Source organism: Rana temporaria, chromosome 11 (genome assembly GCF_905171775.1).
Source record: "Rana temporaria chromosome 11, aRanTem1.1, whole genome shotgun sequence".
Classification (NCBI taxonomy): Eukaryota; Metazoa; Chordata; class Amphibia; order Anura; family Ranidae; genus Rana; species Rana temporaria.
The window spans coordinates 55016402-55040688 of NC_053499.1; the positions used below are offsets into that span (position 1 = coordinate 55016402).

Genomic DNA, 24287 nt, shown 5'->3' on the forward strand with positions numbered 1-24287 from the left:
TGCAGTGTATTTGAGCATCATGGGAAAACATCTGGTGTGCCAAGATTCGACATCACTGGCCCAGGGCGTCCTAGCTCCCAAACAAAAAATAATGTGCCCTTTTGTATGACGTTCCGATTTTAAGTTTTTTCTTTTGCAGGGCAAATTTGGCAAATTATGTTTGTTCAAATGTTGTCTAATTGAATGTAATTAGAATAAGTTACCTACATTTTATTTTATGGATTTCTCTGGGGAATATAAGTAGTACTGGATATAGCATATTCCAAGTACATTAAATCCTTAAAGAACATACCTTTAAAAACATTTGATCCCAAGAGGCTATACTCTAAGAACATTCAATCAGAAGAGAAAATACTTTAAAAACATTACATTTTTCTCCATTTGCTCACATGTCACTGCTTTATACATTGAGCATAAAATCCCTAAAATGAATGGGCAAATGCTGGTTTAGTCACACAGAATGACTGTACTTGCAGTTTCTCTGGACAAAAAGCTAGGCTTTTTTTTTTTATAAAAAGACCCATAAGTTTACAGCTTATTCTTTTTAAAACTGCACTAATATGGTAAGATTTATGAAAACTGAAGCAACAATCTAAAATATTAAATGTACAAGTATCTACAGTATTCATATATCAAACCATAGATGTATTTTTTAATCAATTGTTGCATATGGTAATTTTTTTTTTCAATGTATTTCTTACTTTGTTTCAAATTTTTCAGCCTATTTAATATATATATATTTTTTGAAAAGTGTGTTATCCACAAAGTGAAAGTTGCAATATAAGTGTAAATCTCAAAAACAAGACAAGTTGTATTACCAATTTCCGCTAAACCCTTGTGTTTCACCTCCTAAAATGTTCTAATATTTTTATTCTGTGCAGATCTTTGATCGTGCTGTGAAGGACAACCCACTTAATGTCAACATGTGGACCAACTACATTCAGTTCCTGAAGAAGACTATGGACATGGATTTGACAAAATCTATTGACAAGTTACGAGGGTAAGACTGATATGACGCTGTTTTTATTCTGGAGTTAAAGATTAGCTCTACTTTTGTTGAGAAAAAACTTTTCCCTCTGTGTACAGAACACCTTCAGGTTACCATATTGCATTGCAATTTACAGAAAATTACAAAGCTGCAGATTGAAAAGGAAATGTATTTTTTTAATAACGTTTAATTACAATATGACTTGTGTAGTTATTGTATATGCTATATTATATTTTTTTCTACCAAAGTGCAGTTACCCTTTAGGCTTGACTTGGGCGACGGGAAAAATCTATGAATTATGCTGTTGGTATGTCAAAGGACAATAGATTAGATTATGCATGTTTTTCTTTTATTTATTATTATAATAGACTCTATAAATAGTTTTTGCTGCAGGTTACAGATCTCCACATTTTAATGTTCCTTTAAATAGTTTGCTTTGGCCAAGTTAGACCAACTACTACACTAAGAGATCCACTTACAGAGCACGCTTTATTTACTTTGTGTAACATCAGCTACATACAGTATACAGCAGTGGGATGGGGACTTTCCATCCCACTACCAGAACAAAATAAGGGTTTGATTGGGTGCTGCTTAGCCATTCATGGGAAGCTTTGTATTCTATGAATGAGGCAGAGATTTTGATTTTATCTGCTTGCCTCATTGCCTCGCCCAATCTGCTCCCATCCCACTGCCAGAACACGGCGCGGTTACCTGTATGTTTCTACGGCCACATACAGTTAATACAGCGCACCCAGCATATGTATTTGTTAGTGCAGCAAATGGTTTGCTTTGGCCAGCTTAGCTCAAACTAACTGTTTAAAGGGACATTAAACGTGGAGTTAGGCTTTAAGTGTGTGTGGTTGGTTGTTGACTTTTTGTTCTCACTCCCTAGTTAATCAATGTGTGTGTATGTGCGTGCGTGCGTGTGTGTCAGAGGGGGTTGGTGGTGGTAAAAGCAGTGTGCAATGTGAATTGAATATTTCTGTTAAAAGGCCCTGACTGATTATTGTTTGAAAGTTTTTTTTTTTTTTTTTGCTTTGTTATCACTTAACCATCGTGCTTCTGCAGGTTCTTAAAACAAGTTTTACTTAACTTCTGACAGGTGAAGAACTTAAACTTCATGAAAGGGCATCTGATGCAACAGGTGTAGACCTTTTTTTGTCTACTAGGGGGGAGAGTTCAAAGGATCAGCCAGATTTAAGTAAATGTATTTCTACTGCTAATAACACTACAGACACATTGCTGCTCTGTTTTGTTATTTTTTTTCCAATGAATGACCTTTTCCATTCCACCCTAAATTTGCAGTGAACATTTTTTTCAGGTGACTTTTTTAGTCGTATAATTGCCAGCGTTGGGGATTGATCCATGGAAATTGGTGACAATTGGTCAAATTTGGATTTGTGCAGTAGTGTTCACTCTTCTATTATTTATTGCTACTATTAGATTCCAGTAGACTAATCCACAGATTATTTTGTTAATCTCTCAACTTTTATCATGTAAGGAACATAGGAGTTTACACTTTCCCATTTTATTAGCAAAATGTTTTACCTGCAGTATAATATGAAATGACTGGTGTGTAATTCTCTGCCATTAATGTGTGTCTTCGAATAAATTGCCTACTGATATATGTATATTACCTTGTTGATGACATGGACAAAGTTTAGACAACTCAATGTCTTCTTACACTCCCATTCCTGTTGGCAAATTTTTCTCCAAAGAAAAGATTTTACTGCAAAGGCTACTTTGCTGATTATGAGATACATTTGGGGCTGGGATTTCTGCCAAAGGAAAAGTTAAATACTGACCGGCAGGCTCTTCAAACTTTTACACATGCTAATTTTTTTCCAGTTTAATAAATGCAAAATGTGCATTGTAGGTAAAATATGTCGTGTTTTGGCTATACTCACTTGCACTCCTGTGTTTGCCTTCCAAGATCACCTTTTGCTGCATTTTTTAAAGTCCAGTTAAACTGAACCAAACTGTACAAAAGCTCATTTGAAATGAATCTCTTTGAATAACTGATCATTTATTAGTGCATTTAGTGTCGACATTAGGGTTCAGTGAGAGGCCAAAACCTGTGGTAGCCTTTGGGAGAAGAAGCAGTGACCAAGAGAAGGGTTGCTAAATGTTTGTGTAGGTGATGTGATTAGATGGTCTTGAGGCATGCATATTTGTTGGGGAATTGTGCATTGAAGTTATTAAGATCACCATGAAATAGTTTCACCAGACAGGATGAAGGTGTCTATAAGGGGTTCGATATGTAGCGGGTATTGGCCTAATTATTTTTCATAATACTTAGCGCTTTACCATATTACAGATTTCTAAATACGTTACCTACTAAAAAGACAGTGAATCTAGCTTTTTTTTTATTTTTACTTTTTTTAAATTATTAATTAATGTGAGGAAGGTATACCAGACATGCAAGTACAGATCACATTCAGCCTGAGCATTGTTCTGTTATCAGAATTCAGAAAGGAACACCATATCACTATTCTTTGCCAAGCACTTCACTTCAATTTCATGCAGCCTTATCTTCACTTAACCGTTTACATCAGTGGGCAACAAATAGGCTAATTTTCTGAAGAACTGTATTGATGTGTGCATTTTGACAACATGTGGTTCTTTCATGACTCTGACAATCTGAAGATCAGTGAGAAGAACAGAAGCTGAAGACTGTCTGCTCTGCGGTTCCTTTAGACGAGGAGGATTGCTGTGATCTAATGCAAAGGGGCATCAATTTTGACTTCAGCAGCCTGGGTTTAGTTCTTTGTCATATTTCATAGAATTTGTTCTATTACAAAGTAAATGCTTGATAGTGTTCATAAATTTGCTAATATAGTCCACAGATTTTTTTTGTTTTTTTCATTACTGTTTTTCTACTTGTGTTTCTGTTAAATTTTCACTCTTTTGTGAATTAAATGTGTACTGTCGTGATTGCTAAACCTATTGTACTTATGACTTCCAATAAAAAAACAAATTTAAATAATGTAGCGGTGGAAAAGACTTTTGAGATGCTTGTTGCTTATGGGATCCTACATTTTGTGAATTCCTGTTTAAAACATAGAAGTTTGTCTTCTACAATCCCTTTGCTTCAGTAGTATAGTCAGGGTTCAGTAAAATTGAAACAAACAATGTCTCGCATAACAAATAATACACCATTGTTTAGGGACTTTGCTGAGCTGTCATATAGTTCATTGTATTCAGTTGGACATTCTTATACAAGTGTTTTAAATTGTGATGCTTTTTCATATTTGCAGCATGTCACTTTAGGAGTGTTATGTCTAAATTGTGACATGCAGCGTATGCTGAAATTAACCTTATTCATTTGGGACTTGCCTTCATTTTGTACCTTCTTACAGTGTGTTTAGGGAGGCTGTAAATGCTTCTGGTATGGAGTTTCATTCAGATGTGCTATGGAGGATGTACACAGAGTTTGAGATTGAACAGAAGAACCTAAAAGAAGTTACTGTACTATTCGATCGAGTGCTTGCTATTCCCACTCAGCTATATAAAACACACTATGAGAGGTGAGGATAATGTTTGGTATGCTTAGAATTACTTTAATTTCCTATTCTTTTACTTCTGTTTTATGATTTATAAAATGTTTTTCTGTAAAAACCAGCATCATTTATGTGTACACTTTGCTTTCTTAAAGTAAATGTAAAGTCTCCTTTTTCTCTTGTGTTCATGGATGGACACAGCAGCCTTTTTCTTGACAATGGGGTATTAGCCTTCTATTAGGAGAGGACTAGGCAGAAACATGTTACAGTGTTAAATCCACATTAAACTGTACAGTACCGCCCAGGGAGGGGGGGGGGGGGGCCTTCTGGGTACAACCGCTCTACCTGCATCTGGCAGCTCAGTTTTTTTTTCTGCCTAGCATAGGAGAAGGACCTGGTTCCCAGTAGGCCCTTTGGTCCTGTGGATTTTTTTGCTTTTTTCTACTTTTTTGGATCCTGAGATCAACTGCCGGCTGGGTGACAAGCTGGATATTTAGATCCTTGTAGTCTCCCCTGTCTGGCCATGGAGCGTGAGCAGGCCTTTAGCTACGCACTGGGTCAGCCACGACATGCACCGATGCTCCAGGGGTGGCCGGTGAGCTACATGCTCTGGGGCACACATATGACCGGGCTATTACTGTCCATGCCACAGTGTGCCGTGGCCGGCAGCTATCCCCGTACTGCTCGGGTGGTGGGTCTGTCTGGAATGCGTCCAGCAGTCCTCGCAGGATGGGTAAGTAGTGTTCCACCTGTTTTGGCAGGTTGGGACAGCTGGGCATTCCTGAGGATGTTGATTAGGGGGTCACTCACCCTTCCTTTCCTCTCTCCCTAGCCTTTCCCTCCTCCCCATGTGCTGTAGTGGCTTGGCCTTGCTGTGTACTGGCCGGGGGGGCTCCGCTTCTGACTGTGTGCTGCACTATGTATAGGGTCCGCTCTCTGAGGGGGTGTGCTGCTCTGTGTGGGGGGCCTCAGTTGAGAGCCCAGAGTGTTCGCTGCCTTTTTTCTCTGTGTGTGTTATCTTACCTTAGATTCGGACGGCGGCTATTTTGGAGGTGCCTGGGGCCTTTTCCAATAGGTATACAGCAGTGGCCATTTTCTTGTAGTCTGCATGCTTTTCTTCACAGAAACGATTGGCGGCCATTTTCTCGTAGTCCGCGCTTTACAGGACTAGGCCGGCGGCCATTTTCTTGTGGTCTTAACCTCGTTTTTGGCCCCTAGCAGTGCACATGGCTCTCAGAATGGCACGAACAGGGGAAAAATTCACTTGAGAGAGAATGACGCAGGCGGCGGTGTAGGAGAACCTCACTCACAGGATTGATCAGACGGCGCGCTGTGCAGGTACCTGGGTCAGGGTGGTGAGTCCTCCAGGGGTCCCTTCGGTTCTGTGCGGCTGGGAGGGTGGACTTGTGTACCTTGCCTTAGGTCCCTATGGGTGTCAAGCGAGTGGGTCAGCATGGCGCCAGTAGCTGGCATTTTCTTTCTCAGACATACCTGTATTGGCAACCGGTGTCCCTGCACCTGCTGTGCCTGTGGACGCTGTGTTAGCGGTCCTGGAAGCTCTTGTTGCCAGGGTGGAAGCGATGTACGGAAGCAAGGGGGGGTAAAAAAACGGCCCCCTCCCCCCACAATCTTCTGGGGAAGTCTCAGTTTCGGACTCGGGCCTATCTGCGGCTCTCAGCCCCTGTTTTGAAGTGTCAGAGGATGCAGATCAAGAGCATTCAGACAGTAAGGATGAGTCCGTGTCAACGCAGGATAAGGCGCTTGCTGGAGCACTTATCACCGCAGTGCATCTACAGAGGGGTCGGTCCCTTTTGGGATCCCACTAGCCAGCCCGCACTGCTAAGGTGTTTCTTTGCGTAACTTATTTTGATAAGTTGCTATACAGGGAATGGGAATGATGGTTTTGCAAGCCTGCAAACGAATCTGTGACAGCATGAAGGTTTGCTCCCATCCGACACTTGGGTGGGGGGTCGCCTTTGCAAGTTTGCAGCTCGGTGGACTTCCCTGCCAGTGGGTTTGCAAAGTGGTTTACTTAGGGTACAAGATAGAGTTTCTTTCTTGCCCATCGAACAGTTTTCTTCCCTCCTACCTTCCGACTCGTTGGGATGCCCTGTTGGGGCAGTGCAGAAACTGCTGGGGCATGTGGTGATAATGCCCGCCGTGCCGTTGATGGAAGGGTTTCAGGCGTTCTACTCATGCTGTTTGTAGCCACTAAGAGGGACAGGATCTGCCCAGTCCTTGATCTCAGGGACCTCAACTGCTTTGTAAAGGTTCAAATGTTCAGGATGGAATCAGGGCACTCTGTAGTCGCGGCACTCCATCTGGAGGTTCCAAAGAAGGAGGGGGTCCGACCAATCCTGGATCTCAAGGCCCTCAACTGCTTTGTAAAGGTACAAAAGTTAAGGATGGAATCAGTGCGCTCTGTAGTCGCGGCACTCCATCCGGGGGATTTTCTGGCATCCTTGGACATCAAGGACGCATAGTTGCATGTCCCCATATTTGTCAGGCATCAGAGGTTTCTTCGATTTGTGGTCGGGGACGATCACTATCAATTTGTGTCTCTCCCCTTCGGCCTGGCATCGGCAGGGTTTTCACCAAGGTGCTCGCCCCGATTTCGACCTTAAGACAGCGAGGAATCGTTATCGTGGCCGACCTTTTTCTGAGAGCTGCTTCAGACACTGAATTAGAAGGGGATGTGGCGATTGCCAGTCAGACCCTTCAAGAATTTGATTGGGTGCTGAACTTCCAGAAGTCAGTGTTGGTGCGGACTCGTGCCTGGAATACCTAGGCCTGGTCATAGACTTTTTGGAAGCGAGAGTTTTTCTTTCGTTTGGTCAAATTACAGACTCTTCAGGCGGCGGTGAAGCTGTTGGCATCCCGCAGATGGTCGTCACTACGTTTTTGCATGCGAGTCCTGGGTCTCATGATAGCCTCCTTCGAGGGGGTACCGTATGCTCAATTTCACACTCGAGTCTTGCAGAAGGAGATCCTGTCCAAATGGGACAAATCTCAGTTGTCCCTGGATCGTCAGATCCAGGTGAGCCAACTGGTCAGGGCTTCCTGGTCTGGTGGCTGAGATCTCCGGGCCTTCAGTCCGGGAAGTCGTTCCTTCCCCTTCTCTGGATGGTGATCACGACGGATGCCAGCCTGACCGGTTAGGGGGGAGTCTGGGGTGTTCGGTCGACACAAGGTCACTTTACGCAGGAAGAATCACGGTTGCCGATCAATGTGCTGGAGCTTCGAGCAATCAGGCATTGCCTCTCCACATGGTCTGAGTCTACAGGGGCGTCCGGTCAGTTTCCAGTCAGACAACGCCACGGCAGTGGCGTATGTCAACCATCAAGGGGGAACGAGAAGCTCGGCTGCAGCTTCGGAGGTTGCTCACATCCTGCGATGTCGGCCATATACATTCCAGGCGTAGAAAACTGGCAAGCGGATTACCTAAGTCGCCAGATGCTGGACCAGGGAGAGTGGTCGCTATACCTGGATGTGTTTCAACAAATTTGCCAAAGATAGGGCACACCAGACGTGGATCTCCTGGCTTCTCGACTCATCGGAAGGTGTTGAGGTTTGTGGCCAGGTCAAAAGACCCCTGGGCAGACGCGACAGACGCGTTGGTGGCTCTGTGGGGGCAGTATCGGCTCCTTTATGCCTCCCCCCCAATGCTTCTCCCTCACCTACTTTGCAGGGTGCAGATCGAGGGGCTTCCGATGATCCTAATCCAGATTGGCCGCGGCGTCCCTGGTACACTGACCTAGTGCATCTGGTGGCAGATGCTCCTTGGCGTCTACCGATGCGAGAATACCTTCTGTCGCAAGGTCCCATACTTCATTCTGCTTTACAGTGAAATCCAGGTGTTGAGGGACCGAGGCCTGTCGTATTCTGTGATTTCTACCATGTTGAGGGCTCGGAAATCGTCCTCTCGGAAGATTTATCATCGAACGCGGAAAGCTTACATCTCCATGTGTGAGGAGATGTGGTGGCAACCACGTGCTTATTCGATTTCCAGGGTCCTGCTGTTTTTGCAGTGTGGAGTGGACCAAAGGCTTGACTTAAGTACTATTAAGGGGCAGATTTCAGCTTTGGCTGTCTTCTTTCAACGACCTTTGGCGGCTCACTCACCAGTGAGTACATTTGTGCAAGGGGTTCTACATGTGGTCCGTCCACCGCTTCCTCTGTGGGACTTAAATTTGGTCCTCTCAGTACTTCAGGAACCGCCTTTTGAAAACATTAGAGATTCCCTTGTTGACGCTCTCTGAGTTGCCTTCTTTAGTGGTTATTACGTCGGTCAGACGGGTTACTGAACTGGCGGCCTTGTCTTGCAAGGCTCCTTATCTGATCCTCTATAAGGATAAGGCGGTGCTGCCCCCGTAGCCTTCGTTTCTTCCGAAGGTGGTTTCGGCCTTTCATCTGAATGAGGACATTGTACTTCCATCCTTATGTCCTCGGTCGTCGCACCCCAAAGAGGTTGCGTTACATTCCTTAGTCGTGGTACGTGCTCTGTGGGTGTATCTGTCTGCTACGGTTTCGGAGGACATTTCTCGGTGGATCAGACAGATTGTGATTCAGGCCTACGCTCTTAAAGGGCAGGCATCTCCCTTTCCTGTCACGGCCCATTCGACCAGGGCAATAGGTGCCTCTTGGGCTTTCCCACATCAAGCATCTGTTTCCCAGGTGTGTAAGGTAGCGACCTGGTCATCCATTCACATTTTACCAAAATTTTACAAGGTTGATGTGAGTGCATCTTCGGATGCTTGATAGGCCGCAAGGTTTTGCAGGCGGCTGTTTAAGGTTGTAACTCCTCCGTTGAGGAGCTCTGGTTGTGTTTGGGGTGAAGTTTGTTTGATTGCTGTTCCCACCCCTCGATTCCTTTGACACTGCTTGGGGACGTCCCTACTGTCGAGAATAAGCTGCTGTGTCTGTCCATGAACACAAGAGAAAATTGGATTTTTGCACTCACCGTAAAATCCTTCTCTCTGTGTAGTTCATGGACGGACACAGCACCCACCCCTCCTTGTTTTTTTATGTTTGTACTGTTTTTGACGAACTGAGCTGCCAGATGCAGGGAGAGGGGTTGTACCCAGAGGGACCGTCCTGTGGGCGGTACTGTACAGTTTAATGTTGATTTAACACTTTAACACTTTAACATGTTTCTGCCTAGTCCTCTCCTAATAGGAGGCTAATACCCTACTGTCAAGAATAAGCTGCTTTGTCCGTCCATGAACTACAGAGAAAATAATTTTACGGTGAGTACAAAAATGCTATTTTTTTCCCTATAAAAATAACAAACATGTTATACTTACCTGCTCTGTGCAGTGGATTTGCACAGAGCAGCATGGATCCTCCTATTCTTGGGTCCCTTTTCTGTACTCCTGGCCCCTCCCTCCTGTTGAGTGCCACCACAGCAAGCAGCTTGCTATGGAGGCACCAAGAGGAGCCACAGCTCCCTGTGTCAAATCAGACACAAAGCCTTTATCCAGCTCTGCCCCCTCTCTCTCCTGATTTGGCTAGCTGACTTTGACAGCAGCTGGAGCCAATGGCACAGCTGCTGTGTCTCAGTCAATCAGGAGGGAGAATCTCAGGGCTGAGACACTTGTGGATGTCGCTGGACAGAGAGGGACCTCAGTTAAGTGTTAGGGGGGCTGCTGCACAGAAGGCTTTTTATCTTGATGCATAGAATGTGTCAGGTAAACCAAGTAAAGATTGTTCTTTTCTGTTGTACTATCCAGATTTAGGACGTTTGTATTCGCTTATTCCCCGATTGAAATCTTGAAAACAGAGGAACTGGATTGGATCCACTCAAGAGTACAGATTGAAAGTGACAATGATCAGATCGCTGCTGAAGACTCAGATGACTGTTTTGAGTCATTAACAGTGTGTATTTTCTCCCAAATTTTTAGATTGATTTTGATTCTTGATGTTTTTGTGTATATTTTGACTCATTTATGTAGTGAAACATAGTTGGGGAACAAAGTCCCACATACTCTGGCAGATGATCAGGTCCCAAACTGATTTTTCACTTTATATTTACTTTAGAGGCTGTGCCATAAAATGGAAGGGCACAAGAATCGATAATTTCCATAGCGTAGAAGGGCACAATCATCAGCCTTACTTAAACAACTGCATCAATACAGACACGTTTGAAGTCTTTTATGCATGAAAGGCTTGGTTTCATCCAATCTATGTCAAAATTTGTTGTGTTCAGTTTTAAAAAAAAATACAAATATTCACATGTGGATTGTGCCTTGCGTATTCCACATTTTGTAGTGCTACAACCTAATTGTGGTCATTTTTCTGCCAGTAGGTGAACCTGGGCACCCAGTCTCAGATCATCTCTTTTACTAAAATAAACATTCCCATAGCATATCCCTGTATTCCCTTAACATCTTATTAACAAAAATCTCCATCCTGAATAGTTTTCCAGTCTTTGTTGACAAAAAGCATTACTGCAGTGCTAATTGTGAGGATTGTGTTCTCAGGAAGATGGATCACTTACACCACAAAGTATTTTGTGCTTCATCCAAAAAGTATGATTTTGATTTCACCAAAGAACTTTTATCCATCTGTTTGCTGTCTCTCCTACATGTCTTGTGGCAGTGCATTCTGTTGGTGACCATAGTAGTGCTATTCTTATGTACATTGGTATAATATCAAGCAAATATGTGCTTCTTCGTGAAAGAGATAATATGGTGTGAATCGTTTTTGGCTTTTGAGTCATTCCTTACATCCAGGTATACATCACTGTCCATTCAGACAAAATTATAGCTCTATATCTATTATTTGGTCAGTTATGATGGCTCATTACATTTTGGAGATACGGGGTGTAAGGGTCAGAGCTGATCATAGACCATTGGTAGAAAAGGTAAAGTGGAAGTTGATCATTGGAAAAAGGAGTCAGAATGGTGGCTGAACTTTGGTACATTCAGGAAATGGGAGGGTGTAGGTGGATTAAAAGTAGAATGGCATGTGGTTGGGGGCTAATTGGACAGTAAGGACACGGGATCATGTAGGTCGCTGCTATCACTATACAGTAGTATTGCTGAATACTACAGTGATTTTTGTTAAAAAGTTCCCCCTTTCAGAGTCCAGCACTGAGCAGCATTCTTGTTTGCCTCTGAGCTCCTTGCCTGTGCTTTTTGCTTCCTTGACTTCTTGTGTACCAATTTTGGGTCTTCCCCTTGGATTTGCTTGCCTGCATTCTTGACCTTTGATGTGTTTCTTGGATGTTCGCAGCACAATTGTTATAAGAGCATTGACTCCCACCAGGCCAAGCAAGAGAGAACTAACCTCTTCCTACAGGGCCTTTCTGCCTACCTTGGCCTCTCCCCCCTCGGCTCTAGCCCCACCAGTAGCTCCATAACATCCAACATTTCTAGCCTTCTTCATCTCTGATGTCCTATTTTCTTTATCGTACACCAGGGGACACAGAGCCAGTCATTTCATAATGGGTTAAGGGTCACCAGAGGTGAATAGACACTGGCACAACCAATTGAAGACAGTTCCCCTCCATATAACCCAGGGAAGTAGCTCAGTTTTTTTTTTTGCCAGTGTATAAGGTGTTGGACACGAGTAGGATGTGCTAAAAAGAAAGCTCTGCCAAAAAGACCCTCTGGGGGTAAAAAGAGCTATGCTTTCGGATTCATCCAAGACACCAAAAATGTACGCTAAAACTGGATGGTATCCGGCCGGGCCTCATGCACGAGGCATCGCCTGTAATGTCTCTCTTCGGAGGACTGGGCTCTAGGGTCCAGCACTTTCACTACTTATGCTAAAAGTCCTGGTAAGAGTCTTTTACAAGGCCCAGGGGAGAGGTCTCCTTTAAGTAGGAACCCATATCCCTGAAGGTTGGCACACAAAACCCGCCGTGATGGGTGAAGATTGGTTGTCTGATTTTCAGCAGAAAAACCTGCAGCGGGGATAAAGGTAAGAGCAAAGGAGTCCCAAGCATAATCTTAAGGACCTTTCCTAATGTTGAGTAAAGTGCCTTCTCTCTTTCTGCCACTAGAGGGAGTAAAGAGCTGAGTTGTACTCTCCATGCTTCAAACCGTGTCAGATCCCACAGACAAGCACACTTCCTCCGCTGCAGAGCTCTGCAATGAGACGGCTGCCGCTTCTCTCCTCTCAGATGCTGGGTAAGATCTTCACAGCCATGGGGACATGCAGCTAATATGAAGTCAAGCAGGAGGAGGCTTCCCTCATCCCAGGACCGTCGCCATTAGTCGTACGTCGCAAGGGGGCACGCTTTATCGGCGGCGGGGGGACAGGAGCGGGGTCGCGAGCGTGCACGTTTAATTTTAAAGATGGGGCTCAAATACAGGAGCCAGAAAAGAAAGGACTCAAAGGCAGCAGCTCTCTCCTTGGGACACAGCAGCATTACGGGGGCACGTAAGCTCTAGGTGGTTGGTGGGACACTCTCAAGAGAGAAACCTAGTCTATGCATGAAACTGTGTTTAAGTTGCATACTTTATGTAGATTGCTAAACTGAACACAGTATTATATATGCGTTGTGGTACCCCGGCTTTTGCTTAGTAATATGTCTTCCCTTAGAAAGAATTCAGGGACTAAGAGAGACAATAAAGCACCGCCGCCTGAGACAGGGGGCTCTAGCCGTGCCTGTTCGGTACCTTTCTCTCCTGTAATTTCTGACGCACCTGTACAGGATGAGCCATTGCCACTCTCAGGGGTAGCAACTTCCACTGTGGTACCTGGGCCTGCATATGTCACTGAGGACACTTTGGCCACAGCTCTGGACAACTTAGAAGGGAGAATCGCAAAGTCCTCGCAAAAGGACAAGAAGCGAAGCAGATCTCCTTCTGTTGTTCTAAATCTCCTTTCAGAAAAACCTGAATATGAGGAGGATGAGGTAACACCTGCAGAGGATAGGGATGAGGAATCGGATGGATCAGGGATATCAGAAGAACCTTTCTCTGCTTCCCAGATGCTAAAGTCACAGGTGCAATGTTATGCTGAAACAGTGCGTTCTGCATTCAAGTTACCCTCTTTGACGTTAACTGAATCACCTGTCTCCTCCTTCACTAAAATCCCTGCAGGGTGCTTGCTCTTTTCCTGTTCATCCGCTACTAGAAGAGCTAATTTACGCAGAATGGCTACTTTCAGATAAGCGTTTCTCACCTCCTAAGAAGTTTGACATTCTTTATCCCATGGAGGAAAAGTTTTCTAAGAAGTGGAGTCTGCCTTCTGTAGATGCAGCTATTTCTTGTATAAATAAAAACCTGACTTGTCCGGTGGATAACCTACAGGTGTTTAAAGATCCTTCGGAAAATAAATTGGAATCTTTACTAAAATCTTCCTTCCTTTTGGTTGGTTCAGTTGCCCAACCTGCTGTAGCAGCAGTGGGTATGTGTCGGGTCCTCAAGGATCAGGTAAAACGGGCTGAAGGATCTGCCTCCGGAACATGTCAAATCTTGGGAGAATTTGCATAAAGCCTTATGTTTTACAGTAGATGCCATGAGAAATTCGATTCAGCAAGCATCTCGCCTCACACTCCAGCTGGTGCATATGCACAGAATTTTTTGCCTAAAGCATTGGTCAGCAGAGGCCCCATGCAAAAAACTTTTGGCCAGTTTCTCCTTCCATGGTGAACGCCTCTTTGGGGAGAATTTGGAAAAATCTATCCAAAAGATATCAAGTGGTAAGACCACTCTACTACCAGAGAACAACAAGGAAAAACAAGTGGCCTTGTTTTAAACGTTCTCTTTCCCCGGCTTCCGGAAGATCTGCCTCCAGCCAGTGGCGACGGCATTTTCAGCCAACCACAAAGACTAAAGAAAATCGGGCTCAAAAGAACAAGAAGCCGTGGGGTTCAAAGGCAAATAAGCAAAACCCCAAAACCTCTTTGTGAAGAGGCGCCCCCGCTCGGCCAAGTGGGGGCGGCTTTGGCAGTTTTCAGCGGCATGGCAGACAAAAATCCAGGACAAATGGGTAGTATCCACAGTATCCCTAGGGTACAAACTGGAATTTCGAGAGAACCCATCTTCTCTGTTCTGAAGCTTAAGGCTCTCCAAAGATCCACTAAAAATAGGATCCTTCTTCAAAGGTTTTGGATCACTTGCTGTCTCAAGGGGTGATCAGAAGTACTCCTAAAAGAGCAAGGTTCAGGTTTTTATTCAAACCTCTCTGTGGATCCAAAACCAAACTGAGACGTCAGACCCATCCTGGATCTAAGATCTCTAAATCAGTTTCTGAACATTCGCCATTTCCGAATGGAAACTATTCGATCAGTGGTCGCCACCCTACAAGGCGGAGAATTCATGGCGTCTATAGACATCAGGGACGCATATTTACATGTGCCTATCCATCCCGCTTACAAAAATTCCTAAGGTTCGCGGTAGAACATCGCCACTTCCAGTTTGTGGCTCTGCCCTTTGGTGTGGCTACCGCACCCGAGTATTTACAAAGGTACTGGCCCCTCTATTGGCAAATCTGAGGGCACAAGGCATAGCGGTAACTGCCTATTTAGACGATCTGCATGTCATAGATCGGTCAGTGGCGGGATTAGATCACGCCGTGCTCACTACAGTAAATTACCTGGAGCATTTAGGATGGTTTATAAACCTACAGAAATCCTCTCTACAAGCGCAAAGAAGGGTAGAGTATTTGGGCATGATCATAGACACAGCCCAAAACAGGGTATTCCTGCCAGAGCCAAAGATCAAGTCGCTAAAGGACTTGATCCACAAGGTCAAGACAAAGAAAAGGCTGTCTATTCGCCTTTGCATGAGGCTATTGGGGAAGATGGTGGCCTAATTCGAGGCTGCTCCTTACTCCCAATTTCATTCGAGACTACTTCAAGGCAGTATCTTAGCCGCCTGGAACAGGAAGATCCAAGCTCTGGATCTACTCATGCGCCTGTCTTCTTAGGTGCGCCAAAGCTTCAGTTGGTGGGTAAGAGACCAAGAACTTGCGGAAAGGAAAATACTTTCTCCCAGTCACCTGGAAGGTGGTGTCTACGGTTGCTAGCCTATTGGGCTGGGGAGCAGTGTTAGAAGAAGCTTCAGCTCAGGGAACCTGGGCCAAGACCGAAGAGAACCTGCCCATCAACATACTGGTGATTCGGGCAGTATATCTAGCCTTTACAACCTGGACACATAGGTTACAGGGCCACCCTGTTCGGATTCCATCCACAATGCTACGGCAGTAGCTTACATCAAATCACCAAGGAGGCACCCGCAGTCAGGATGCTCCAGAAGGAGGTGAATCGAATTTTGGCATGGGCAGAAGATCATGTTCCTTGTCTCTCTGTAATCTTCATTCCAGGGGTAGAATACTGGCAAGCGGACTATCTGAGTCGCCAACAGCTGTCACCAGGAGAGTGGTCTCTCCACCCCGATGTCTTTCAGGCAATATGCCAGAGATGGGGGTCCCCAGATGTAGACCTGCTAGCTTCCAGGTTCAACAGGAAGTTGGACAACTTTTGTATCCAGGATGAGAGCTCCTCTGGCCTACATATTGGATGCTCTAATAATTCCCTGGAATCAGTTCTCACTGATCTATGCATTTCCTACGATCGCTCTCTTGCAAAGGCTACTTTGCAGGATCAAGAAGGAGAGAATTCCAGAAATCCTTGTGGCCCCAAATTGGCCCAGAAGGCCCCGGTACGCCGAGAGCATAAAGATGGCTGTAGGAAGACTTTGGAAGCTTCCGCTTCATCACGAACTGCTGTCGTAGGGTCCAGTGTTCCATCCTTCCTTACAAAAGCTAAATTTGACGGTCTGGCTACTGAGACCCACATTTTGAAGCAACTAGGGATCTCGGGTCCAGTGCTTTTCTACACTCATTAATGCTAGAAAGCCAGCCTCCAAGCTTATCTACTATAGAGTCTGGAAGGCATATGTTTCCTGATGTGAAACCAAGAAATTGAATCCTCAGTAGTACGACATAAGTAGGATTCTCACTTTTTGCCAGTTAGGAGTGGATATGAAATTAGCCCTTAGTACCATCAAGGGTCAAATATCAGCTCTATCAGTCTTCTTTCAAAGACCGCTGGCATCTCATTCCCTAGTTCTGGCGTTCATTCAGGGGGAACTACGAGTAAATCCGCCAGTCAAGTCTCCCTTGTGCCCATGGGATTTGGTATTGTCAGTATTGCAAAAGCAACCTTTTGAACCTATTCGCCAGATTCCTTTAATTCTTTTAAGCAGGAAATTGGCCTTTTTGATTGCTATCTCTTCTGCTAGAAGAGTAGCTGAATTAGCAGCTCTTTCTTGTAAAGAGACTCATCTGATTTGTCACAAAGATAAAATAATACTACGACCCCATCCTGCCTTTTTACCTAAGGTGGTGTTGGCTTTTCATTTAAATCAAGACATTGTTCTGCCTTCTTTTTTTTCCTGATCCCCGGATGGCGGGGGAAAGGTTATTGCACTCTCTAGATGTAGTGAGAGCAGTAAAGATGTATCTGCAGACAACCGCTCAGATACGTAAAGTGGATGTTTTGTTTATTATTCCAGATGGTCCCAAGAATTGCCAAGCGGCATCAAAATCTACCATCTCTAGGTGGATTCGACAAGTAATTATTCAAGCTTATAGTTTAAAGAACAGGATTCCTCCTTTTTCTGTTAAGGCGCACTCCACCAGGGCGATAAGTGCTTCATGGGCAGTGCATCACCAGGCTTTGATGACTCAGATCTGTAAAGCTGCACCTTGGTCTTCAGTTCACACATTTTCCAAATTCTATCAAATAGATGTGAAAGGACATGAGGATGCCGCCTTTGGGCAAAGTGTGCTGCAGGCAGCAGTTTAGGGCTTCTTGTCCATAGTGGCCTGCTTGATCGGTGTCTCCCACCCTTCATTGAGCATTGCTCTGGGACGTCCCATTATGTAATGACTGGCTCTGTGTCCCGTGGTGTACGATAAAGAAAACAGGATTTTTGATAACCGCTTACCTGTAAAATCCTTTTCTTGGAGTACACCACAGGACACAGAGGTCCCCCCATTCTTATGGAAACCTTATTGCTTGCTACAAAACTGAGGTACTTCCCTGATGGGAGGGGTTATATGGAGGGGAAATGTCTTCAATTGGTTGTGCCAGTGTCACTGCTGGTGACCCTTAACCCATTATGCAATGACTGGCTCTGTGTCCCGTGGTGTACTTCAAGAAAAGGATTTTACATGTAAGCTGTTTTAAAAATCCTGTTTATGTGGGTGATCCAAAGGCGTGTTGTTGCGTCATAAATTAGTTCGCTTTTTACTTTCAACTTTCTGGACACCATTTCCCTACTGAACACTCCAAGGTAGCATAAATGATCACAATTGGGTGCCTTGGCTTGAGCCTTTGTTATTTGAACTGCAGCATTTAATGACCTCCGGCCTTACTACCTTTTTAGGTGCTTTCTGGAAAACATTTGACGAGTCTGGGAGAGCTTCCTCTGCTGCTGATGCACTCCTCAAACTTTGTGAAGAAGATATGACTGTAGGGCATGACTGCTACGTTTTGACAAAGTTTACTTAAAGGGAGTTCACCCATAAATTTTTTTTTCAAAGAATCCCCTTAGATGGATGCTCGTTTTGTCTAGGGGAATCGGCTAGTTGTTTTAAAATATGAGCTGTACTTACCGTTTTCGAGATGCATCTTCTCTGTCGCTTCCGGGTATAGGTCTTCGGGAGCGGGCGTTCCTTCTTGATTGACAGTCTTCCGAGAGGCTTCCGACGGTCGCATCCATCGCGTCACTAGTAGCCGAAAGAAGCCGAACGTCAATGCGGCTCTATACTGCGCCTGCGCACCGACGTTCGGCTTCTTTCGGAAAATCGTGACGCGATGGATGCGACCGTCGGAAGCCTCTCGGAAGACTGTCAATCAAAATAGGAACGCCCAGTCCCGCAGCCCATACCCGGAAGCGGCGGAGAAGATGCATCTCGTAAACGGTAAGTACAGCTCATATTTTAAAACAACTAGCTGATTCCCCTAGACAAAATGAGCATGAAGCTAAGGGAAAAAATTGTTATGTACGGGTGAACCCCCACTTTAAACACATACGGAAAGGTTTCTTCACAGTAAAAGCTGTGAAAATGTGGTATAGACTTCCTCAAGAGGTGGTTCTGGCCAGCTCAGTTGATTGCTTTAAGAAAGACCTGGATACTTTCCTAAATGTACATATTATAACTGGGTACTAACATTTATAGGTAAAGTTAATCCAGGGAAAATCCGATTGTCTCTCAGGGGATCAGGAAGGATTTTTTTCCCCTGCTGTAGCAAATTGGAGCATGCTCTGTAACTATGTAACATAAAAGATGAATTGGCCAGAAAATGCATCCCTTCTTCTACCCTGGATAACTTGAATATGCTGAGCATTCAGATTGGTATTCACTTCCAGGAGCGTGCTCTCGAAACATCTAGATTATGTTTCCCTCTAACTGGCCATTTGGCCCCTGTTTTGCAAAAAGGCTCTTCAACCTCTTCCATCTTTGAAAGAACTAATGGAGCCAGGGCAAACACGCTTTATGCCAAGTGAACGCACATGTCCTCTGTTGTGGAGCCAAAAGTCACCTCTTGAAGACCTGCCCAATCCGTCCTGTAAACTCTACATTGACCACAAAAATTTGTAATATTGTTGGGCCCTCTTTTTTGCTAAATTTCATTTCAACATTACCTTCAGCCAAAAAGGCCTATGCTGATGCCTTGTCTGTGCCCTTTAATGGTGCCAAATTGAATTTGGAATACCACTTGACTCCATAGTACTCCTATTTTCCCCCTCGAAAGTCATTTGCAGTGACCAGCAATTGCCCCATGTTCTTAAAAAGGGGCACATGATTTCACATTTTCTGGACATCCAGATAAACTTCCTACCTTGACAGGCTCAACAGACATCTGCGACCACTTTTACCTACATGTAAGCCTAGATTAAGGCTTACCTGTAGCTACAAGAAATATCTCCTAAACCTGCACGGTTTAGGAGATATTTGCAAAAGACATGCACGATGTCTACGGCGCACGTGCCTTATACAACAGCGCACTGAGCGTGCCGCTGTTGATGGCATCATGCCGTTAGTGGTGGCACCCGCGCCAATCACAGCGCCAGAGCCGCGAAACCCGGAATTTTTTGGGGGGATTAACTTCCTCTTTAAACAGTTTTTGCAAAATGTGTCACCAAACTTCGCCCTAAATAACACCACCAATGCTAGTACCTGGAAATCCCCTTTCTTCTCTTGATTCGCCATTTCCTGTTCCTTTTCTCTCCACTAGTATCAGTGGCAGCCTAAACACAAAAGACCCTCACCTTCATCTTGGTTTCCAAAAACCTAAACATTGTGGTGTCTAGGTACAAAACAGCTTTGGATTGTCATTGTCTAGTGGGTCCCAGTCTACTTTGGTAGAAAAAAAAGTGTGACTTTCTAGCAGACTATTACATCTGTCTGCAAGTATACTTGATGAAATTCACCCCATGCTTCATCTGACAATTTCCAATACTTCACCAATCTACTGTTTGCTTCCAAACTCTACCCACCTTCTAATTTTTCCACTTGTCTGTAGGTTCTCTCGTTCCCATCATCGCCCTTCTCCATCAATCAGTACAAAAGTAAACCATTATAAACAGCCATGCTTCCCCTGTTCTGGGCCTGCAGCATTTAGCTTTTCTTCCACCTACCCTGACCTTTTGCCTATTTCCCAGGACTTTTTCATCTCCCTATTATAGTTTCTGTCTCTGCCTTTCCTGCCTGAACGCTTCTGTGCTGCTCACCCCCTGTTTGTGCAGGTTATGCTTCACACGTTTGAATAGGGTGAACCTAGTTGTCACGACCTGGGATCAGCATGGCATTTCCGAACTTTTGTGAGAGGTCCCTGGCAGAATGCTGACAAGCCCTTAGATTCTGCACTACTTTGTGTCCCTAAACCACTGCTTGCACGTGAAGTCACTCCTTTTAACCACTTAAGGACCGGACCAATATGCTGCTAAATGACCCAAGGGGTTTTTACAATCCGGCACTGCGTCGCTTTAACAGACAATTGCGCGGTCGTGCGACGTGGCTCCCAAACAAAATTGGCGTCCTTTTTTTCCCACAAATAGAGCTTTCTTTTGGTGGTATTTAATCACCTCTGCGGTTTTAATTTTTTGCGCTATAAACAAAAATAGAGCGACAATTTTGAAAAAAATGCAATATTTTTTACTTTTTGCTATAATAAATATCCCCCAAAAATATATAAAAAAAAAATTTCTTTCCTCAGTTTAGGCCGATACGTATTCTTCTACCTATTTTTGGTAAAAAAAAATCACAAGCGTTTATCGGTTGGTTTGCGCAAAATTTATAGCGTTTACAAAATAGGGGATAGTTTTATTGCATTTTTATAATTTTTAATTTTTTTTACTACTTATGGCGGCGATCAGCGATTTTTTTTTTCGTGACTGCCACATTATGGCGGACAGTTTGGACAATTTTTAACACGTTTTTGGGACCATTGTCATTTTCACAGCAAAAAATGCATTTAAATTGCATTGTTTATTGTGAAAATGACAGTTGCAGTTTGGGAGTTAACCACAGGGGGCGCTGAAGGAGTTTCGTTTCACCTAGTGTGTGTTTACAACTGTAGGGGGGTGTGGCTGTAGGTCTGACGTCATCGATCGTGTCTCCCTATAAAAGGGATCACGCGATCGATGCAGCCGCCACAGTGAAGAACGGGGTTTACACACGGCTCTCCCCGTTCTTCAGCTCCGGGGACCGATCGCCGCACTCCAGCGGCGATTGGGTCCGCGGTCCCGGAGCTTCGGACCCACGGCTGGGTACTAGTACAGGACGTACCTGTACGTGTATGTGCCCAGCCGTGCCATTCTGCTGACGTATATGTGTAGGAGGCGGTCCTTAAGTGGTTAATCCTGTAACAGTCAGATTTGAGAGGAAGCAGGTTTACCTGCTAAATTTATTCCTAGTAAAAGAATACTCCAGTAAAAGGGAAAATTGCAGTCTCTCTAGATATGACACGGGGAAAACATTAAAACCCACATGTTCTTTGAGTCAGTGTTGAGAATCATTGTGTGCAAATGCACATTTCAAATTACATTTAAAAATCATAGCTTTATTTAGCTTTATTGGATCCATTAAAAGTGAATTGTGGTAATCGGTCCATCCTAAAATGACAGGTGACAATTATATGATGTTCCTCATGTAACCTAGGATTTTAACGTAAGCAAATTGCCACACATTGCTATTAACGTGTTTAATGGATTTAGTAAAGCTCTGACCCCCCCCCCCCCTTCAATTTGGCCTGTGATGATCTACCTTTGAGTGGTATTTCTCACAATAAAACACATGTAACATGCACACCCATTGTGGGGTGCTTTGATAGTATGATGAGTATCAGGTGAGCTGACTTTTCTCTTCTGGTTTTGATAATCATTGTAATTGTGATGTGCTGGGAGCAGATGGCCAGAGCTGGTCAACCAGATTGTTCTTTACACCAAGAAATCTAGAGGATACACTGGCAGAATCCCCAGCAAAAAAAAAAAAAGAATGAAGAGCAAATTGTAATTGTGTGAAAGTGAAACTGCCATTACCACTATTCTGTAAACTAACATCACTGGTAAGGTGTAGGACCTGCACATGTCTTCAGATAACTTAATTTATACTTTTCGCTAGGTTGTTATTAAAATGTTACTAAACCCAGGACCCTGCATTCACTATATCTGGTCTCCCACAGTACACAGAACATGGAAATGCAATTGTTTTTAGTAAATCTAAACTGCTAAATACCCTTTCTCAGCAGTTAGAAGTTAGCACTTCTATCAGTGTCCAGCCGAGCACTGGTTAAAGCTTGTAGGAGGAGTTTTAATTCTCCCCTGATTGTTCTATAAGGCTGCAGTACTCCTCACCCTCTGTCTGGACAGTGCTGATTGGTCCTGTGCTGATTATATGCACTCCCCCAAAAAAATAACTCTAGCAATACACACCAAACTGAGCATGTGCAACTTGCCCCCAAGGTTCTGTCGGGGGGGGGGGGGGGATTAGTAACACTTTATGTCAAGCCATTTTGTAATGTACTGTTAATAAACAATTACATTTTCATTTATTCTCCAAAGATATGTAGCTATCTAGAGGTGCTATGATGGTGTTACAGAATGCTCCTCAAGACCAAAATACTATATTGTGCAATTGGTTTAGCTACAGTAATAGGATACAGACACTGCGGCTTTTCTAGGCAGGTCCTCCTATTCACAAATTATTTTGAGATAGGAAATGGAACACCAGCAACAATTTATTCAGAACAGAGAAAGGTGTAAATGTGCCAAAGTGTTTGCTAAAATCTGTGCCATGTACAATCTGGTTGTACTTTTCAATTTTTTCTTTCATTTTTAGGAATCTGATATAGCAAAGTTTCGGGAACATATACTCCAAATTAGAGAGCAGTTGTATATCGTAAATGAAGCAGAAGTTGAAAAGCGCTGGAACTTTGAAGAGAGGGTGAGGGCACTCTCTTTCCTTTTTTTTTCCTTCACACTCCTTTCTCCCACCTTATACATTATTATTGTTTTTTTTTACTGTGTTCTGTTTTCTTTTGTACAACTTGTTTTCATACAGATCAAACGGCTTTATTTCTATGCTATACCAATGAATGCTAAGCAGCTGCAAAACTGGAGAGATTATCTGGAGTTTGAGGTGTCTCAGGGTCAGCATGAGCGTATAGTATTACTGTATGAGCGCTGCCTGATGAGTTGTGCACTTTATGAGGATTTCTGGCTGTCGGTAAGTCTTGTTTATTGTATTTATTTTCTGGGGCAGGAGCTATTGGATTGGCCATAGATTTTACAAGGTGGTTGGGCATGTTGCCGTGATACAAGGGTCCTTAGGGAAAACATCTTAAAGCGGGAGTTCACCCATTTTTTTTTTTTCTCTTTTCCCCTTAGATGGATGCTCGTTTTGTCTAGGGGAATCGGCTAGTTGTTTTAAAATATGAGCAGTACTTACCCGTTTTCGAGATGCATCTTCTCCGTCGCTTCCGGGTATGGGTCTTCGGGAGCGGGCGTTCCTTCTTGATTGACAGTCTTCCGAGAGGCTTCCGACGGTCGCATCCATCGCGTCACTAGTAGCCGAAAGAAGCCGAACGTCGGTGCGGCTCTATACTGCGCCTGTGCACCGACGTTCGGCTTCTTTCGGAAAATCGTGACGCGATGGATGCGACCGTCGGAAGCCTCTCGGAAGACTGTCAATCAAAATAGGAATGCCCAGTCCCGCAGCCCATACCCGGAAGCGACGGAGAGGATGCATCTCGTAAACCGTAAGTACTGCTCATATTTTAAAACAACTAGCCGATTCCCCTAGACAAAACGAGCATCAATCTAAGGGGAAAAAGTATATTGTAGGAGTGAACCTCCGCTTTAAAGGCTCTGTTTTGGCTAATGGTGTTGACATCATTCTGTTCAAAACTGCCATTTCTGTGGGGTAATCTAATGTAGATAGAAGATTAAAATATGCACAATCATACTAATTGGTATTTGAGTAAATTCTCTAAATAATGTGCTGCTATGGTATTGTAGGAAAGAGTGCAAGTAGACATAACAAAACTTGCCAAGGCAACCACAGTTACCACTTAATGCCTCCTGAAAGAGTTAGTTGCGTTATACTCGCAAACAAATGCTTGTATCATAGCTTTCCTTGAAATACAACAGCTCAAGTTCATGACGAGACAGCCTACTATAACTATATTTCTCCATTTTCTATCAGTGATGGGGATGTCTCATCATGAACTTGAGCTATTGTCTTTCATGGAAAGCTATGATACAAGCATTTGTTTGTGAGTATAATACTTACCTTTTTTTTTTTTACTTAATAAACATTAAATATATTTATTG

At 43.9% G+C, this 24287-nt stretch overlaps 1 protein-coding gene across 2 annotated transcripts in view; it reads left to right on the top strand.

The window, feature by feature from the left end:
* Positions 1-24287, top strand: part of LOC120917326 (pre-mRNA-processing factor 39-like) — a 78796-nt gene that overhangs the window by 36116 nt on the left and 18393 nt on the right. Inside the window, exons 4-8 of one of the 2 annotated variants that reach the window (XM_040328544.1) lie at positions 882-1000; positions 4348-4515; positions 10218-10362; positions 22795-22899; positions 23017-23181. In XM_040328544.1, the coding sequence (XP_040184478.1) occupies positions 882-1000; positions 4348-4515; positions 10218-10362; positions 22795-22899; positions 23017-23181 (702 nt within the window). The remainder of the gene's footprint in view (positions 1-881; positions 1001-4347; positions 4516-10217; positions 10363-22794; positions 22900-23016; positions 23182-24287) is intronic. The other variant, XM_040328545.1, reaches the window with a different exon arrangement.